The 20,048-nt window shown below is 38.4% G+C and overlaps 1 protein-coding gene across 8 annotated transcripts in view; it reads left to right on the forward strand.

The window, feature by feature from the left end:
- The window catches only part of tcf3b (transcription factor 3b), a 31,641-nt gene extending 11,894 nt beyond the window's left edge, over positions 1 to 19,747 (forward strand). For 2 of the 8 annotated variants that reach the window (XM_044043787.1, XM_044043795.1), the window contains 16 exons: positions 387 to 427; positions 631 to 766; positions 1,392 to 1,438; positions 8,350 to 8,449; positions 8,538 to 8,638; positions 8,879 to 9,002; positions 9,137 to 9,195; positions 10,973 to 11,048; positions 11,585 to 11,646; positions 11,815 to 12,006; positions 12,546 to 12,657; positions 13,439 to 13,595; positions 13,847 to 13,900; positions 14,537 to 14,772; positions 14,877 to 15,028; positions 16,258 to 19,747. In XM_044043787.1, the coding sequence (XP_043899722.1) occupies positions 387 to 427; positions 631 to 766; positions 1,392 to 1,438; positions 8,350 to 8,449; positions 8,538 to 8,638; positions 8,879 to 9,002; positions 9,137 to 9,195; positions 10,973 to 11,048; positions 11,585 to 11,646; positions 11,815 to 12,006; positions 12,546 to 12,657; positions 13,439 to 13,595; positions 13,847 to 13,900; positions 14,537 to 14,772; positions 14,877 to 15,022 (1,643 nt within the window). In that variant the 3' untranslated portion in view covers positions 15,023 to 15,028; positions 16,258 to 19,747. The remainder of the gene's footprint in view (positions 1 to 386; positions 428 to 630; positions 767 to 1,391; positions 1,439 to 8,349; positions 8,450 to 8,537; positions 8,639 to 8,878; positions 9,003 to 9,136; positions 9,196 to 10,972; positions 11,049 to 11,584; positions 11,647 to 11,814; positions 12,007 to 12,545; positions 12,658 to 13,438; positions 13,596 to 13,846; positions 13,901 to 14,536; positions 14,773 to 14,876; positions 15,029 to 16,257) is intronic. The other 6 variants (XM_044043790.1, XM_044043789.1, XM_044043792.1 and 3 more) reach the window with 6 other exon arrangements.
- The last annotated feature ends 301 nt before the right edge of the window (positions 19,748 to 20,048 follow it).

Raw genomic sequence — 20,048 nt, forward strand, 5'->3', positions numbered from 1 at the left:
TAGAGGAAATGTTGCTTTGTTACATTCCAGTTTTAAGATAAACATGTTGATACTGCCCATTTGGACTGTGTGCGTAATTTGTTATAACCACAGAATTGTTTTGTGTGTCACAAAATGTTTCTCTGTGTGTGTTGGTGTGTGTGTGTGTGTGTGGGTGTTCATTCGTTGAGTGTTGGGGATGTTGGGGCACTGAAGCAGAAACCTTCCCTAGGGTTTTGTCTGGCAGGCAGCTTTATGCAGCTGAGCGTGCTGAAAAGGGGGAGAGCATCTCTGGACTTTTTGTACTTTAGAAAACCTACTTTTCGTTTGTTTCAGCACACATGATTACCTCCTCATAGTCAGGGTTTTACTCGTATTAATGTCAAATTTGTGCTTTCATCTTACAGGTAAAAATGAGAGGCCACCTTACCCTCCTTTTGGAAGCCAGGTATGTTACCATTTTACAACAAGGCTATGTAAAAGATTAAATTCACATCATGTGTAAGAGTTAAGAAGCCCTGTGTTCTCACTTCTGTTTTCATGTTTAACACTTTGAATGAACGGTCTTCATTTCCTGGAACTGAAGCTGTTTGTTTGTGCTGTATTCCCACGCTACTGTATGTAAACCTTGCCTCTTTCTCTCTTGTCTAGCCTGGTTTTCTTCCCAGCGACATAGCGATGCCTAGCCCAGATGCCATGTCCCCCCCCTCTGGCCTAAAGCCTGGCTCCCAGTTTTACCCGTCATACCCCAACAACCCCAGAAGAAGGCCGCCTGAGGGAGGCATAGGTACAAAACAGACATGGGGCATGTTATGATGCCAGCTAATTCCTTTCTTTGATTGTTTTTAATTTTCCACCCATACTGCTCCTCTGTTATTTACAGATCATTTTCTTGATTGTATTGGACTTATTTTCAAATTGTTCAAATACCTTGTTTTGTCTAATCAGTGATCTGGCTTGTTAATATCAGCAAATATTGAACTTGTAATGGTTAGAAGGAGTTAATTATTGGTCTTTTTTATTTAAACTATGATTGATTATCAGCATTCCTAAAAAATAGTCAAATTTATTGATAGTAACAGTATTTGATTTCGGTTGTTTCAGTGCTACTCTTGCCTCAAAGCTAATACGTTATATGGAACCAGCAAGACCAAAAGTGTTTTCTTTTTTTTTCTTTTATATTTGTATAGTTGTTTGACTGTTTTTTGTCTACATTTGGGAAAAAAATCTTTCCAAAAGAAAGCTGTGCACTGATGGCTGCACAGCATCGTTTCATTCACACTGACATGCACTTACATTGAAAGCTGAAATTATTGCAAGCACATAACAGCATCTGTATTGACATTAATACTGTCAAAGCCCTCTTTTCACTGTTTCACCTTTTCTGCATTTCTCTGCCGCCCTGTATACAGACACCCAGCCAAAGAAGATTCGGAAACCCCCCGGCCTGCCGTCCTCGGTGAGTGCTTATTTATGCTCGCCTCTACCACTCACAGCTAGTCCATTCCCGCTTTCTCTTTATGATCCTACCTCTCACTCTCCCTCCGTCGCTTCCATACGCATTCTGTGCACTGACGCACATACACACTGCTTTCTTCACTTTGCTTGAGCACCTCTGTGACAGACGGGTGTAAAGATCTCCTGCTCAGTCAAACTCTGAGACCTGACAGTCGGGCAACTTTGACCCCAATAAATGTGATCCCTTCGGTTGTCTCTAGTCAAGTGGTGTTCTGAGTCTGGTTGTTATGTAGACAAGCTAATTCATAGGATTTTTAGTTACTTTGTCAACTCTGGTGTCTTACCTTCTTCAGAGGCCCATCTTGGATTTCAAGGTTTTGGAGAAAATGGAGATGAAGGATTTGTTGAACAGATGTTACAGGCAGCCTAATGAATGAGAGTGAAAGTTTGCTTCTAATAGTGGGTTTAATTTTGGATCTAGTTCAAAGTTGGTAATATGATACCTGGATTTGTTAAGCTGCTTCTCTCATGCACATTAGCATGGTGCAATGTACAGACTATTCCGGTTCAAGATGTTCGATCAAATGTGTATATATATATATATATATATATATATATATATATATATATATATATATATATATATATATATATATATATATATATATATATATATACATATATATATATATATATATGTATGTGTTCACTTACTTATAGTTACTTGTGTTTGTGCTTTTGTTTTCTTTAAAATGTTAAAAGTTAAATCTCAGTCGATCCTAGCTTGAAGAAGTCTGAGCTTGATTTACAGTACCAAATGTTACATTTTGTCAGTGGGCCCAGAATTTTTAGCAGCTGATGCAGCTTGTGTGTTGATGGCAACCACACATAGTTGGAAACACTACTCACTGTTACTTGTGTAAGTACAGGGCTCTAGAGTGCGGCCAATGTGGTCGCATATGTGACCAAAATGTTTGGAGTGCGAGAAAAAAAATTATTTGGTCATACTGGTGCACCTAGCATTTCTAGACTTTCCCATACATTGATCAATGCACAGTGTCAAATTGATTCTTTTTCCCCGAATGCAATTTAAAAACCCAACATTCATTCATCTCCCTGCCCTGCCTCTCTTTCTCTGTGTGAGTAAGACACAAAGGCATTCACATACACACACAGACAAACAGCTGATTTGTCTGTCCCTTCTCTCAACACAGTGCGTGCAGCCTATATCAAATGATCGAAGAACTATGTTCATGGTATCTTTCTTCTACCAGCGTCTTGGTTTGCAAACTCGGTAGATAGCATTACCTTACTACCAACCCTCTCTATTGATGAACCCAGACATAACCTTGTTTATAAATTCACCATTCGTAAAACTGCAGCATTAGTGTGTGTGTGTGTGTGTGTGCGTGCATGTGTATGCGTCTGTGGGTTGGTGGTGACTAGCAATACAATGTACTTACTACAGTAGACCACACTATACTACATTATAGTTAGTAATGTTCATTATATATTGTAGTAATTTCATATTTATATAGAGTTGGTTAGTAGTTATTCAAAAGTGTTTAATTAAGTCTGCCTTTGTATACTGTCTTATTTTCCTTGTTTATCTAACCGGCGAAGTGAAGGATTGTCACCATTTAATGGGCTTGTGTTCCGTGTTTGTGCATGATGCGAATGTTGTGTATACTACAAGACCAGTATCAAAAACAGAATGTGCTTTGGACTTAGCTGAAGAAGTAGCTGTGGTAGTAATTGCAGGAATAATCAATTTACTCCACCACCTCAGCAGAAAAAAGAACCAGGAATGTATACAGTTACGTTAACAGAACATACAACCTCAGCTGCGCCGCTCCCTCCCTCCCCCTTGCTTGACCACTCACACAGTATGAACACACACTCTACTGTGCCTCTCTCTCGCTGGAACACTCACTCATGCATAAAAAATATTGTTCTATACTGTGAAACCGTTGAAATTTTGAAAAATACTGTGATATAAATTTTTGGTCATACTGCTCAGCACTACCTTTTAATAAAGATAAAATATTTACTCACACATTGGCAGCACATTGAAACTTTTGGGTGCACCTAAATGTTGTGCTGGTTTACCTAATTGAAAAAGTGAGGCACACCAGTGCAACCAATGTAAAAAGTTAGTCTGGATCCCTGAATTATATACTTAATTAGTCCCACTGTGGATCAAAGTGACTTAACAAAGAATGTAATATTGTTGACTATGTCCAAATCATACCCATGTATTTAATTTTTAATGAATTGGTAACACACAGTGACGCTACATAGTGTTGTATGGATTCTGAGTTCAGTTTGTCAATCAGTTTTCCAAACTAGACAAACTGAAAACTGATTGACAGGCGCCATAAGTGCATAGGGCCTGTCTCATGCCTACTCAAAATGGTAAAAATAGGATAATTCCTGATGGTCCAACATGGCACTGTTGTGGCAGGATTTCAGCCACTGCCCTCGATAGCCAGTCCAAATATGACACATGGAACTGTTGTCACTGTGTTTGTGAGAGAGTTGTACAGTTTGGGGGCAACAGAGTGCTGTCCACAGATCTACAATTACTCTACAATGCAAAACAGTGTATACAAAATGTTTTGTAATGGTAAATGTAGGTGTTTTTTGATTCATTAGGTAACTGTGACAGTGAACCATCATCTAGCAAATCAATGTAAACACTGACATCACTGACAGAGAGTGGAACCTTTTCCAAAACTGCTCCGTTTCACACTGCATGAATAAACCCGTCAATCGTTGTTGATCGTTTAGATCGCCACCAAAATCTCCTCATGTCTTCCTTTGGTCTTAACCAACAGTAATTTGCAAAGGTCTTGGGACACCACCAGCTTTGTTGTTTTTATGCCTGTCAAATTCTGTTATCATTGGCATTTAGATTGGAATGATGGTGACATTGGTCTTACATATTAGCATGAGTTCAACTCATACAACATGTGTATGTAATTCTCAGTCATGTTTTGAAACCTGGTGTAATAGACCTTTTTCACAGCTGATATTTGTTAACATGAATTAGTAGGACAAACATAGGTTTATACCAGTAACATTAAATAGGCTTCCACTCCAGTTTGTAGTAGCATTTTTGTTGTTGTTACTTTAAAACTGCTAGACTGAATAGTGATTGTGATATATCAGATTGAATGGTCATTTTTACATTTTTCTCATTTTCATTCAAAAAACATATTTTAAATGATCACTTAATTAATATTAGCGCAGATCTGTGAGACACAAAGATGTCCCCTTGAGTCTGTAGAATAAGATGTGTATAGGTCAAGCCAATAATTAATCTAAAATGATATTTTGATACACAATTTATCTTTAACAAATATTGCATCGCCTGTGGTTTGGAAATTGCAGTAAGCCATGTTGTGATTTTGATAAATGTAGCACTGTTAGAACAACAAATCTAATGGTAACATTAGAATTTTGCTCAGTACTGTACATAATTAGAGAGTTTCATCCAAATCTGTCCTTAACTTTTTGAGTTATGCTGCTCATAGTTAAAGGTGGCCGAAACCATAACGTCCTTGGAGGGTGTAAAACCAGCTACTCCACCTAAAACTTTTTTGCACCAATATAAATTCAGGCTCCTTTTTGGCCCTGAGCGGACTGACGCACTGCTTTGTAAGACGGCAAATATAACATTTATTGTCAGGACCCCACTGGGCAGTTTGTTGCCAATGTTACTACCGCTGTCGGAGCTCAGTCTTGCTGCTTGCGCTGCTGCCAAATCATGGAAATGCTTTCATTGCACAAACATTTTTCTGTAACCTACTCCCCGTGCTACTGTAGTTCTCAGATGACGAGAGTGATGCAAAAATAAAGTGGGTATGGACCCTTTGCATCACGGCACTTGTGGCATCTGTGTTCCAGTATGGTGCCTTAAACCAATACACCATAACACTGCAGCAGTTGTAAATATTTGATTTGCTTGTGGAGGCCATGTTGGAAAAAGTGTAGGGCTGCAATGATTAATTGATGACTAAATTAATCAACTATTTTGATAACCGATTAATCAGTTTGAGTGGTGTTGTTTTTTTAAATAATTAAAACAAGCTCTCTGTTCTTTCAGCTTCTTAAATTGAAACACCAATCAACATTTTTCAACATTTCCTGCGATTCTGCTTACCAAACAATTAATCGATTAATCTAGAAAGATCAGTTATGAAAATAATTGTGAGTTGCACCCATGTAAAAGTGTTAAAATTGTTTTGATATTTCTTGGGTAAAACACCGGCACAGTAGCCCTGTGTCTTCCCTATGAGATATTCATCTAAATGTTGATTAAAGTTAAATTGGAAGGAAATGCCAAACTACTGGTGTTTGTGTGATCAACACATAGAGTAGATCTTGTACAGTTAAAGGATTTATTTAGCTGACTGGACAAAAATAACAAAGCCATGGATGTGTTAAGTTCTGGTTTCATAATGCTTGTCTTTTGAAACGTGACATTTTTGTCAAAGTGGATGAAGATGCTTCTAATTGTGTGTTTTTCCCCCAACTAATGGCTCTCTGTTGACTCACTGGATCATTTGATATATAACATCTCTTATCACAGTGATTGACGCCATATATGATAATGTGTTTATAACAAAGTTACACATGTCTTGTTTACTTAACAAGAAATTGTTGTGGCTTTGGGGTTGTCCCTCACATGTGGATATTGTGAGATTAAAGTGGGGGCTGAAACCTCAGCATGTAGACACTTCACCATAGTGACGGCATCACAGAGAGTGTGACTGCTCTGTCTGGTAGAGGTCCTCTTTTCTTGTCGTCTGAACCTCAGTCATTCCCTGCAGTGTGAACGATGACCGCACGGTTTTAGTGCGAATGATGAGATGTCTGCATTCGTGTGCGTGAACCCCCCCTCCCCCATCTCACCCAGCCCTCCGCCTACGCTTCACCACATGATGGCCTGGTTGGGCCTCCCCCCTGTGAGTGACCCAGTTGTGAGGCACGGTGCTTGTGAGGCCTCTTAGCCTCGTGTCTGAGCCTAGATTAATGACTGCCGATGATGATCCTGTGGTCCATCTTCCCACCCACACTACTCTTCCTGCTTCTCTTTTTCACCACTTAAACTTACTCCTCTTTCTCTTTATCTACTATTGTCACTTAAATCATGCTGCTTTTAATCAGTAAATGGACAAATAGTAGCACTGTAAAGGCTTCCCCTCCAGTTTTCCTCAAGCTTCCGGACTTCACCAAAAATCTACACACACGATCCTTACCCTAAGCTTATGAACTTCACCCTCATGCATGTGCAACAATCGAACAAATAGAGCACATTTTTCTCGGCCCCATAGTTGTCCAGTCCACCAAATGTAGAGCTGTCATGGTTGAATCAAGCACTTTGAGGTTAGTTTGATGTTAATCTCCCCAACCATAAGCCACAACTTGTGTTTTTCCTAGTGTAGAGACCTTTACATGGTCATAACCTGAATTATATTAAATCCCTATTAGTTGAGGATTTTATCCTAGAAATCCCCTTTCTTCTTGAGAATACAATTATCCAGCACCACCAGTCATTGTGTAGTTCTCTGTTCCCGTGTAGAGCAGCAGGATTCACTCCACATTGTTCACAGTGAAAGAACAACTCAAAGCCTATTGTTAAATGAAGCCATCTCCGTCATGTTTTCCCCTGAATTAACCGTGATCATTTTAAATCCCTTGTTTCCTTCACACTCCCCTGGCCATATCAAGCTTTGTTTAAGTCATTTAGATTACCTTCTTCTGTCCCCCGTCAACACCCCTTATCTCTCTACCATTTCATAAATCATCAGGGCCTTCATTTTTTTCCCCCCTCATTCCTCATTTTCTTGCCCCTTTACTCCCCTCACCCACTGAACTTGCGCGTGCTCTCTCAGTTTCCCCCTCCTCTCTCTCTCTCTCTCCCTCTCCCTCTCTTCCTCTCTCCCTCCCTCCCTCCCTCTCTCCCGCTCTCTCTCGTGCTGACTGGATCCCAGCCCCCATCTCTCTCCCTCTCTTCGCTCCCTCTCCTTAGCCCAGCTGCCTGTGGAGTTGGATGTGGTCCAGGAACAGGCAGATGGCTCTGTAATTAGAAGTGCATCTCTCCATTCCCTTTCCACTTCTCCCTGTTAAATCAAATTACAGAAAAAAATCCCTTCTCTGGATTAGCATTCTTTGCAGCATAGCCTCAATTCTCTTCCCCTCTTCCTCTGTCTGTGATGTACTATAGAGGCAAGAAAAAAGACGGACTGAGTGGCAGCTGATGGTGTCAAGAAACTGAGGGCGTCTTCTCTGGCTGTGGCTATGGAGGAGTAGCATCCATGTTTATTAGCAATATGTAGAGCGGTTGTGTGATTGGACTTTTTGAAGTGCCGTTATAAAATATCCATTTCAGAACTGATTATTTTCATATTTTTAGTCCTCTTGATGCCACCTAGAGTGTTAAGGTGCCAGTTTTGAGGGTATTGCAAGTGGAGTGTGCATGGGTGTGTGTGGTGGCTCACAAACATGGTATGTGTGCGAGCTAATGTGGCGTGTGCTATAGGGAGGGGCCGCAGGCCAGGCAGTGCAATGTCACTGGGGTCCTGGGAGCTAGAGGAAGTGCTCACTGTGCACTGGGATTCAAGCCTTAGCTGTGCCCAGCATGCCATGGCCGCTGTGTTCTCTTCCACAGGCATGGAGCCGGCCTGCCTCCTCCTCCGCCAGACTCCCTTTTGCCATCTTGTGGCCACTTGAAAAAATACTGCCTTTACATAGCAAGATTAGGGTGGCTCAATACATTACTGTGTTGACTCTCATTGTGCTTGTGATTACACAGGAAAATCCCCTTCTTTAATCCAGAATCATAAAATATCTTTGTTCATGTATATTGTAGAAATCATGTTCCAAATGCTCACTGTGTTTGTTTAGGTGTATGCCTCCACATCTGGTGATGAGTACACCAGAGACAATGGAGGATATCCTGGTTCTAAGCCTGGAGCTGTCTACCCAGGCTCCTTCTACATGCAAGGTAAGCCGTTCAAAAAATGTCTTTTTGGTTCTCTAATCCTGTATGTGAAGCTGTTTCATATTTGCTAATGTGTTTGCACTTCTCCTAGAAGACCCCTGGTCATCTTCTGGCTACTCCGCTATGCTGGGCAACTCTCCTCACATTGGACAGCCAGGCTCCTTCTCTGCAATTAATCCACAGGACAGGATGGTGGGTAGAAATTGCCTCAATCATTCTATTCTTTTTATTTATTTAGTTTTTCATTTCACCATCATGTTTTGCTTTCTTAATAATGACTCAACCATATATCATCTAACATGTAACACTATGTAAAACATATTGACTCATTTAAACTGTAACTTCCATTATGAAGCTGATATATTTTTGAACATTTTCTGTGAGCTGTGTGTGTGTACGCGCCTTATAAAGCTACTTGTATTCCTTCTCCAGAAGCGTCACCCCCTGCCTCTGTCCCCACAGAACTATCCTCTGCATGGCAGCGAAGTCAACGGCTTTCACTCAGCCCCCACTACTTACAACCACACACCCGCCATCAATGGAGAAGGCATCATGTGTAAGAGACTTTTGAAATAACTACCTTGACTTGCATCTGATTAAACTCCCATAGTCATTTTGATTTTCTTCTTTCTTCTCTCCAAAAGAAATTAACGGGTCATCTGACTCATGTTATTTATTCTGTCTCTGCAGCCAACCGAGGCACCACAGCTGGCAGTTCAGGAGATGAAATTGGGAAGGCTCTTGCCTCAGTGAGTTCTTTTCTGTTTGCTGTTGGTTTTGTAAATTAGTGCTGGGCAATAAAGCAATCACAACAGTTTTCACACAGATTTTATTGTCTCTGACAAAGTGACCGTGAGATGTTGTTGGGAGATTTGTGTGAAAGAAGAACAAATAAATACAAATTCAAGTAAGGATGGTGCTGGAAAAAAACATTAGTGGATTTATTATTTAGCTTTTACATGGTGTGTAAAAGAAAACAAAAAAAGGTTCTCAAAGAGTGCAAAATATTAGAAATAAGACATCATTGATATGTTGAGAAAGTATTAAATACATTTTTTGTTTGTTATGAATGAATTAAGTTGTCACTTCTAGGAATTTATTCAGAAAATAAATGTCAAATCAGTCTGTCAATAATTGTTACTGATTTAAGTTTGATTATCACTCATGGGATGAGATGTCATGTTTAACAGATAAACATTTTTGTAAATCTGGGATATAGCACATTATTGCTTTGACTGATTTACTACAAAAGTGTTTGCACAACAGACTTCATTGTAATTGTTGTCATTTCTGTTGAAGATAATTGTCCTGTGGTAATTATCTATTTCCAAACCCTAGCCACATCTTTCTTTGTACGAAATTACATTTCTGAACCTTTTATTATTCATTTACTTTTATTTAATCTTTTATTTAACCAGGAATAAAACCCATTGAGATGAACAAATCTATTTTGCAAGAGAGTCAAGTGGCCAAGACAGGCAGCAGTTACAGATACATTTGACAATACAATATAGAGTACTATGAAAAGTTTACAAAATGTATTCATAAAATCTACTTAAAATGTGTAGAATACAATATACATTAATTGGCACATTTTCAATAAAACCAATGAAAATGCAATTAGGCAAAGCAATTACAGCCATCTGTTTCTGCCTTCATTTAAAAACACTTTAAGAGTGCCCAATGAGACCAGATCCTTCAATTTAATATAGTTTTTTTTTTGCTTGGTCTGGAGGGAGCATGTATTTAAATGCATCTTTTATTAGATTTAAATAAGGACCATCGGTACCAACAATAAGAATATATCCTGTAGATGATAACTCCCTGTATTGTTCTGAAAGACATAGGTCAGGAGATATGACGGAAGCAGCTGATGGGCTTATAAATTTGAATATGCCACAGTTGCCTGTGCTTCTGTGAGCAGGAGCATACAACAAGCAGTGATGCATCAGCATTTTAAAGTTACCGATGAACCTCAAAGCCCCGTGATAAACAATATCCAGAGGATGCATGCACACATAACAATTCACCATTGTCCAGTATAGATATAAAATGGTGTGGCACCTAGCTTCTTTTTGGCCTCAAAGGACAGACAGGACTTCATTTTCAAATTTAAAACTGAGTTTCAGTTTCACTTTTTGACAAACAGCAGATTGTGAGGAGTTAAGGTGATAGATTCATCGAGTAGGAAACTCAAACATTTGTATTTAGATGCAGACTCAGTCTGCGAACCCTGAAAAGTGGTGATCGGTGGCAATTTGTGTGACTTTGAATTTGAGAACAGCATACATTTTTATTTGTCCGAGTATAAAACCAATTTTGATTCATTAAAATGAGACTGTAGGGTATTAATAGTGAGCTGCAGCTGGGAGAGAGGTGGATGCTGAACAGAAAATTACTGTATCGTCAGCATTGATTCTAGTAGTTTTATATTGTATGATGCTGAAAGTTACACATTATTATTTTGTTTACATTGTTCATCTTAATGTGTGCACATAACATATTTTTTTTGATGATTTCTATCAGATTTACCCATCGGACCACAACAGTAATAACTTCTCCTCAGCTCCATCTACTCCTGGATCTCCACAGGCTATCGCAGGTACAGTTCACCTCACACATTCAGATAACCTGGTGGTTTATGTATTAATTTGTCAAAAATTCTATGGTTTGATTCTGTAGAGTTGCAGTTAAAATAACACATTTGAATCCTGTGATGTGTCATCTTCAACAATATGAAGGAAAATGTATTTTATTCATGCCTTATTTACTTTTATTTAACCCACATGAGTTCTGTTCTACCCTGATTTAAATCTGAGCGCTGTGTCAACAACTGAGTTGTGGTGGTTTTTAACCTTATTTATTTCCACATTTTTCTCTGCCGTGCAACCACACATTTTGGATAATATTTAAATTTCAGTTACAGAAAACCTACATCAGACTGATTCATTCAGCTCGTTTACTTTGATTGCAGCCTTCTTCTTGGCACACAAACATGAATCACTTGAACTTGTTGATGCAAAAAAAAAAAACCCAAACTGCATGTCAAATGTTCTTTAGAACAGAAATGTGTCTGCAGCTCCATCTGGTGTGAAGTTAAATTAACAGCAAACTCTGTTACAATATTTCTCTCCTCAGGAGCTCAGTCTCAGTGGCAAAGACCAGCCACACCCAACTATGAAGGGCAACCACATGCACTGGTATGTTGGAATGTGTTCCTGCTTCATCAAAGTTATTTGGAAACCTGAAGTAACCTTAATATTTTCTGCTCGTCTCTGTAGGTGTATTTAATGAGTTCATATGCACATACAATTGTTTTGTTGGCACTTGGTTTGTCATGTTTGAATCTACGTTTGTTTCTTTTGTAGCAGAATAAAATGGAGGATCGTTTGGAGGAGGCCATACATGTACTGCGTAGCCATGCCGTGGGCGCTGGCCTAGAGGGTGCCCATTCTGAGATGCACAACCTGCTGTCTGCAGTACACAACGGGGGCCTCGGAGGCCTCTCTCCTGCTTTTCCTAATGCTAGCCTTGCTCTCAGCAACAGACATCCCGCTATGGTGAGTCACCCACCCATGGAGTGGTTTCATCTGTGTTTGAGAGCAACTCAAGATTGTAACCAAAGTGGTCATTTGTGATTTCTGTGTAATTTTATCACAATCATAATTTGTACCTCAAACCTCAAAAAAGGAGTTTGTGGTCACGCTGTCAAGAGTAGAGTTGCTGAGGATAATGTACATGTATCAAGATAACAAAAACAATCGTATGTTGTTTTGTAACATTGTTTAAAAGAACAAAGAATTCTTAATACACTCTTTTTAAGAAACTTAACTTAAGGGCTATGTTGATTTTTTCTTTTTTTTCTTCAGTTTAAATTTACAAAGGACAAAAAGGAAAACATGCAAATTCTATTGCTGTACTCAAGAGTTCATTTTCACCAGTCAACAGACGATCATTTGTGCCATCTACTGGCCAAAACTATAATGACAATTCCAAGCAAACGTGTACATGCGTCTTTTACAAAGAATTAACTACACAAAAAAAAGCTTGTGGTACATTTTGAAAAAAAATTCACACTGTTGTCCTTTACGTTCATTAGCAGGGAGGGAAGCATGAGGAGCCTACAGGTCTTCCTCCCAGCAGCACTCTTCTGCACGGTCACCATGCCTCTGGACCCACACCTTCAGCCAGCCAACCAGAGGGCTTCACCAGTAGGTTCTACTTATATCATCTTATCATTTGTTGCTCAGTGACATCACTCACTGACAAACACACATGTTTTGTCTTGGGTTTTGTTTACATTTACATAATTATTTTTACAAGTAATTCTGTTGATTGTTTTGTTATATTTTTTAAATGATCTATTGTTTAATCCCTTAAATGGTCAAATATCTGATACCACTTTCCAGGGTCAGCTATTGATAGTGATATGTCATCAGTCTGATACTATAATTGTATATATTTTAGATCACTAAGCTGTTAACAATGCCCTTATGCTGATGTATTTATCACCATATCCAGACATTTCAAAAACATAATTCTCCTACTGTGTAACCAATATTATTTTCCCATAAAGGAAAAATAAGCCTACAACATGATGTTATGTTATGTTATGTTTAGTCTTTTATTTTCAATCATGTCAGGCTTTATTTTTTTCAATATTTAATACAATTATTTTGACCAGTATCAGCCTTGTGCAGATCATATCTAAGGAATTTGTTTTATTTATTTTTCCTAACCTGCAATATCTGTAAATGTCTTTTTTTGTCCACAATTCAAAGACTAACAGTGTTACGTCATGGAGTAAACAAAACGGAACATTATTGACATTGAGGAATTCAGAAGTCCGTTGTTTTATAACTACTGTATTTTTTGTAAAGCTCTGCCCAGATGTATTAGTTTTCCACTACATGACTCAACTTGCATCCTCAAAATTAATCCAGATTAGTTTAGACTATTTCTTAGAATTGAATCCTGATGTTTGTTACTTAGGTCTCCCTGGTGGAATGGCTCGCTCAACACACTCCTCCAGCAGCAGCTCAGACATCAAGAGAGAAGATAAGGATGATGACGATGACGATGATGAGAACTCTCTTGCGGACAATTCCGAGGATGAAAAGAAGGAGTCCAAGGCAGCACGTGCCCGAAGGTAAAGTCATTCCTTTTCGCTTTTACATTATTTTTAATCCTATTTGTGTTTTAACCAGAAACATACTGTTGCATTCAGATTTTATCCCACAAAAGTGGACTCCTTTTTAATAGAACACATTTGGTATTGGAAATCTCTGCTGCAAGGTTCCAGCTGTCATCTACTTTATCCTGTGTGACCCACTGATAGCCCAGTCTATGTTCAATGTTTAACAATGTCAAAATTTCCCTCCCCTCATGTCACGTTTTCAGAAAGGAGGCGTTGACCCTCCAGATGCTCTCTGGCCTTTCAGACCCTCCAGATGAGTACGTTTCCAGTAGAGCATAATTGTCTTGTGCTTTGCGGGCTCTTGCCTGACTTCAGTCAAAGCACATATTCATGACGCTGGTGTCTAAAATGTGAATATCAATTGGCAGAATCACTGTAGTAAAATATGACAGTCTGAGCTTTACTGTCCATAACTGACCCTCAGGAGTTATATGTAAGTAGAGCATTAGAAAAACATTTTAACTCCTAACTGAATAACAGGAATCAATACAACACAGCAACGATGTTTTGATGATCAAAACGATTCAAGCCCTACTACATCATCATTCCTTTGTACAATTTAAAAATTGTCCATAGTGGAGTATATGTTTAAAAAATACCTTTCCAACATGTGTCGGGTAAATGTGATCAAATTGATCATCTGACGTTGTAGTTGCTGCTTTTTGGATGTTTTCCCAGTATTCACTTTTATACAGAATTCACCACTCACATGTTCCACTGTAGTACAGTCATTCATTATAAAGTTAATTCCTGTTGTTCTTCTTTAACCTCAATCTGCTAAATGCTTCTTGTGCATAGCATGAACACTTTTATGTTTCAAAAATAAATAAATAAGTGACCTGTTGATTTCTTCCCACCTGAGACTTAATCGCTTCATCTCCGTTTGTAACCAGTCTGGACAATGAAAATGACGAAGACCTTCCCCCCGAGGTGAAGATGGAGCGTGAGAAGGAACGGCGAGTGGCCAACAATGCCCGCGAGCGTCTTAGAGTACGGGACATCAACGAGGCTTTCAAGGAGCTTGGCAGGATGTGCCAGCTGCACCTCAGCCACGACAAACCTCAGACCAAACTTCTCATCCTGCACCAAGCTGTCAATGTCATCCTCAATTTAGAACAACAAGTCAGAGGTTGGTCTGAAAGCAGCATGTCATGGATTTGTTTAGCTCTGTTAAATGCACAATTTATTTCTTCATACTAATTCAGTCTGTTTCTGCTTTCCCTCTTCTATCAGAGCGTAACCTTAACCCCAAGGCAGCATGTTTAAAACGCCGCGAGGAGGAGAAGGTGTCTGGGGTAGTGGGCGAAGCACCAATGCAGCTCTCAGGAGGCCATCCCAGTATGGGAGGAGATGGACACAATCCAGTTGGCCACATGTAACACCGGGTAGGTCTTATTTATTAAGGAAGTTATTATTAAATCTGGAGTAGGCAGGATCACAAGAAAAATAGTTGTCTTTTACATAGTAACATTTTTGGATGGAGGCTCTCTGTGCTTAGCTCCTCATCAAACGAGTGATGATAGACACACTCATGCTTCATAGTCATTAGGGCTGCAACAATGAATCGAAAATTAAATAATAATAAAATCAAATATTTATATAATCAATTAAGCTGTTTGAATGTTTTTTTTTTATAAACATAACATTGTCACCTTCTTAAATTAATATTTTCTAGTTTCTATGCTCCACATAATGAAATCGTTAAAACTGAATAATTTTGGTTTATGGACAAAACAAGACATTTGAGAACAACATCATTTCTGGGTTTGGGGTAACGCTCATCAACATATTATAGACCAAACAATTACTCAATTGATTGAGAAAATGATCGACAGATGAATCAATTATGAAAATAATCGTCCGACACTGTGTTTTAGGTTGTTTTGCAGCATAGGCAGTTATTGACAACAGCAAGCATTTCATCCAAATACACACAACTGCTTAATAGAACAGTCAATGGGAACATTTTCTCTCTCTCCCTGTGTGATTGGTCACTTTCCTGAATCATGAATCAGATTTCCCCAAGACTGGGGCTTGAGGAGGTGAAGGAGTCTAGCTACGTCTGAACTGTCCCCCTACACTGTTTTTGTTAAAGAAAACATGAACTTAAAAGTCTGCTCTGAATATGTCTGCCATCCTCACGACCCCCCCAGTTTAGCGTCCCTAACGCAGAAGTAAAAAGTTTGAGTTTTAGTTTGAGCAGGGAAATGGAAATGACGCAGCTACCTGCATTCGCTTCTTGATTTTTTTTATTAGCCACAACTCGACTATCAGTGTCAAATTCCACTTTCAGTTTACACCCTGGTGTTGGGAAAATAGAAGAAATTCCTTCTCTAATGTTTCACCATTATTATATGTCTCTAGTATTTTCTTAAACTAAACAACTATCTGCCAGTTTACACTTGCACATACATGCCCAGTGTACCTGAATGGTCTCAAATGAGGCCAATTGGAATGAATTAGTTGAATAACTTGAAATGTCCTCACTAAGAAACTGTTATATGCATGTAGCCTAATTTTCTCTTATATCGCTTGCTGTACATTATGTTGAAAGATGAATATTTTGCCATAGTTGTGCTACTGTGTAATGTATGTGGTCCTTTTCTTGTTTCAGGTCCAGTGGTGTTTCCTTGGCTGTCAGAGGATGTGGCCTTAACAGTTTTCTTCCACCCATTATTCTCAGTGTGTGTGTATATGTGGACATGTCTGTGTATTGTCCGTTCAAGTTTCAAGATGCACATTCACACACTCGTACACACATGCATACTGCCAAAACTGACACAGCCTGTTTGTCGCACTCCCAACCATGACTACAAGCTCAAATGTGAAGAACTTTTTTAAGTTTTGATTTGTTTTATACATTTAAGATTTTGTTTTTCGTCTTTTGGTTTCCACATGATGACAGAATGCCGGAGTACTTTACGTCCTGCCACAAATTGGGACTTCACACACTGCCGAGAGGTGCTCTGGTGGGGAAAAATAGGAGACCTAATCAAACACAAATTAAATCAAGGATTTGTGCCTAATTGTTACATGTTTTCTATTTGACATTCAAGCAAATTGCTTTACACGAGGAACATTTATTGTAAGGGATTGCTTATGTGTATGAGCAATTATTTTTAATGTATGTCATTCCCAGCGTGATGGTACAGTCTTACATATGTTATGTAACCAAGCCTATAGTTGAACTTGAATTGTTTAAATTCAGTGACGTTTCCTCGATCCTCTCGTCAAATGATTTGAAAAGGACACAGGGAATGGTCAACATTTTTACAGTTCAAACACAGCTTTCATGAAAGACAGGAACTCTCTCTGACCTAGAGACAGTCTTTGACTGGAGCCCAGTCTCATCCCACAAGGCATCTGGAGACTTGGAATCGAGGACTCCTTCCCTGAAGGTTATGAATAATCCAAGTGATAGAATCTGTCAACTGCAAAACTGCTCTTCCTCTATGTTGACTACGATTTCTAGTATTACTCCAGTGGCTCTTTGTCATAGGTTCAGGTTTTTGTATTGCTTTATGTACTAAAGCATTCATAAACAAGACAAAGCACAGTTGTATAGGTTTAGGCTGGAAGTTGAGTGTCAACCTGTAGTGCATTTCAGTCCCTGAAAGTCTTGTATAAAAGCCATTTGAGACGAAATGACGAGCATTCGATGCTGTCACTCTTTTGAAATGGTTTACTGACAATGCCAGCAGACTTAACAGTTCCAACTTGTTACCCCTTAATTGATCTTCTGTAAAAGAGAAAGAAATCTGGGTTCTTTGATGGAGGGATCTCATCAGTGTGCAGTTGTTGAAGCAGACAAGTCTTTGTGTAATGAAGGCTTTCTTTTCCTAAATGAGCATTCCCACTGAATTACAGCCCTTCACCTTCCTCCTGAGTAAGTTTGTTCTCACTTTTCTTACCAAGAGAAGTGTGATGTGTAAATTCACTTCATACATTACTCTGATATGTTTCATTTTTCAAAATTAAATATATATAAAAATATATATTTTTTGTTAGTCTATACATTGTAGATTTTTTACATAAATGGCAATATTAGTTTGAAGCTTAGAGTGTATTGTAGATGAACTGAATAAGGGGATATTTGACATAAAAAAAAAAAATGTGTTCAAAAATCAATTCACAACCACGATGGCAGAGGAAAAGGGTCAATGGATGATGAAAGACATGTCGAAAGTGTTTGTATACTTAATTCCAGTTTTCGTTGTAAGGCATATCATCAGCTACCCAGAGGAATTCTTACTTTCCATTTGGGGGTGTGTGGACAGAGTTTGTGCTACAATCTTGCTAAAGTGTTTTGACTTTAGCAGCGAGGCGCCGAGGACAAATGTGGGAAGGGAATTTTGTCTCTAACAGTAATTATGCAACTGGTTTTGAATGTAGCTACCATACAAATGTGGATTGCCTTCATTTTCAAAAAAAAAAAAAATGTGTTCCTGGGTTTTCTCAGTACAATATGAGTTTTTGTTTCACCTTTTTTCTACTGTCTGCCCTAAACCAAGTGGCTCTGAGTGCAGTTCTCTACATTTTTTGTATTTCTTTTTTGTATCCTGCACATTTGTTTTGGAGGCAGACGGCCGTGTTGGGTGTAAGGTAACGGATAAAATGGAGAACAAAACAGTGTTATTGTGATATTAATCCCATGTCATGTCATGACTGGTTTTTACCAACATGTAATCACAAATGGGAGGTAGAGCATTTTGTGTGTTTTAATTTCTACAAAAAGAGATGAAGAAAAAGACCTATACAAGTCAATAGTGTGGCCTTTTCATTCTCAAGACTTGCGATGTCATGATGGGAGAGTGATACCTTATCAGTGCCTGAACTTGTATTTTCATTTAAGACAGTTTTATTTTGTGAACCATATCATTTCATTTATCATGGAGATTAAAGAGGTACTTGTTCATTCCCCCACCCTCCCTTCTCCTAATGCTTTTTTCAATTTTCAGGAAGAAGTTTAAATGGTATAAAGAGATTTTCTTTCAGTGTATCTAGTTAAATAAATAAATGTTACATAGATCTTGTTTAGTTTTCTATTCCTTATTTCTAAATTTTCAACTGGATTATGTTTGTCCAAACTGCTGTTTTAATTAAGGTCATGGGTCCAGGTCACGAGTTTTCTTCCTATTTGCCCTATATTTCTCATCATTTGACAGACGGGGTTGAAAAGAAACTGCTTTTTGCTCTGATTGTCTGCAAATGAGGCACATGAACATTTTTTCTGTTTGTGTTTCTTCAGTTTTTCAATGTAGGGAGTGACCTTCATTTTATGTAGTGGCTGGAGTCCATGATGATTGGGAGCATTTTTAATTTTCTGTATATCAGAGTGCAAGCCCTCGTCTGCAGTGACTTTTATTATTTTTCGTCTTCAATGACAGTTTTCACCTCTGACCTTTTACTCTTCCACCTTGTCTACGATGGCTTTTTGTGAGAAGTTTTTATCACTTCTTTCAAAAAGAAGTATTTGAAGTTATTTAGCCCTCATTTTTGTTATTACCAGATTAATGTGTATTAAATATTGTGGATTTGTTCCAAGAGAAACTGAGTTGATTATTAAGTATTCTGTAACTATCCCATTAGGCTGCAAGCTAAACACTTTTGTTTGAGGGAAATTTATTTCTTAACTCAAGTCTCTGGAAAAACAGCCCCAAAACCTGCTGGAGCACATAATGTAATCATACAATTACAAAATCATTATGAGAGATATTCAGTTGATGGGCTTGGACTTGTTTTGATATAAGAAGGCAGTTAAAAAAAAACAAAAAAAAAAACATGTGCTTTCAACAATTTTGTCATATCTTTGTTGAACTGAAAAGGGTGAGAGTAAATACCTACAGGTGCATAGAACCTAACATCTTGGGGTGAGGACATTTTACTCTGCAAGGTCCTCAGAGTACCTCACTCAATCTCTCTCTTTCTTTTTTTTTTTCTTTTTAAAATATATATAAATATATATAGTTGAGAACTGTCTTGTATATACAGTAATGTAGCAATAAATGTGCCATTTTTAATAACAGATTATACCTTTTCCAATGTCTGGCTTTTGAATATTGTACACATAAAAGGAAAATAAAGGAAAACATTGTAATAAAGGGTTTACTGTAGTTCGGAAGATGAATTTGTTCACATTTGTCATTGCCAGTGGCTAAATCTGAGTCAAATAGGGAACAGTAGTATATTTTGTCTTTGTTTTGAGTATGTAACCATGACATTATTTTAATTTAAAGGCAGGATACCAGCTAATGTTAGTGGTTTCATACGCAGAAGTGAAGGGTTTTATTCTTGACAGGCGTATTAAAGGACAACCCGGGGTCCTTGATGATAATAATAATAATAATAACATCAGCCACCATTCTATGAAAGCACGACTACAAACTCATAAGTTCAGGATGATCC

This window comes from Solea senegalensis, linkage group LG14 (genome assembly GCF_019176455.1).
Source record: "Solea senegalensis isolate Sse05_10M linkage group LG14, IFAPA_SoseM_1, whole genome shotgun sequence".
Lineage (NCBI taxonomy): Eukaryota > Metazoa > Chordata > Actinopteri > Pleuronectiformes > Soleidae > Solea > Solea senegalensis.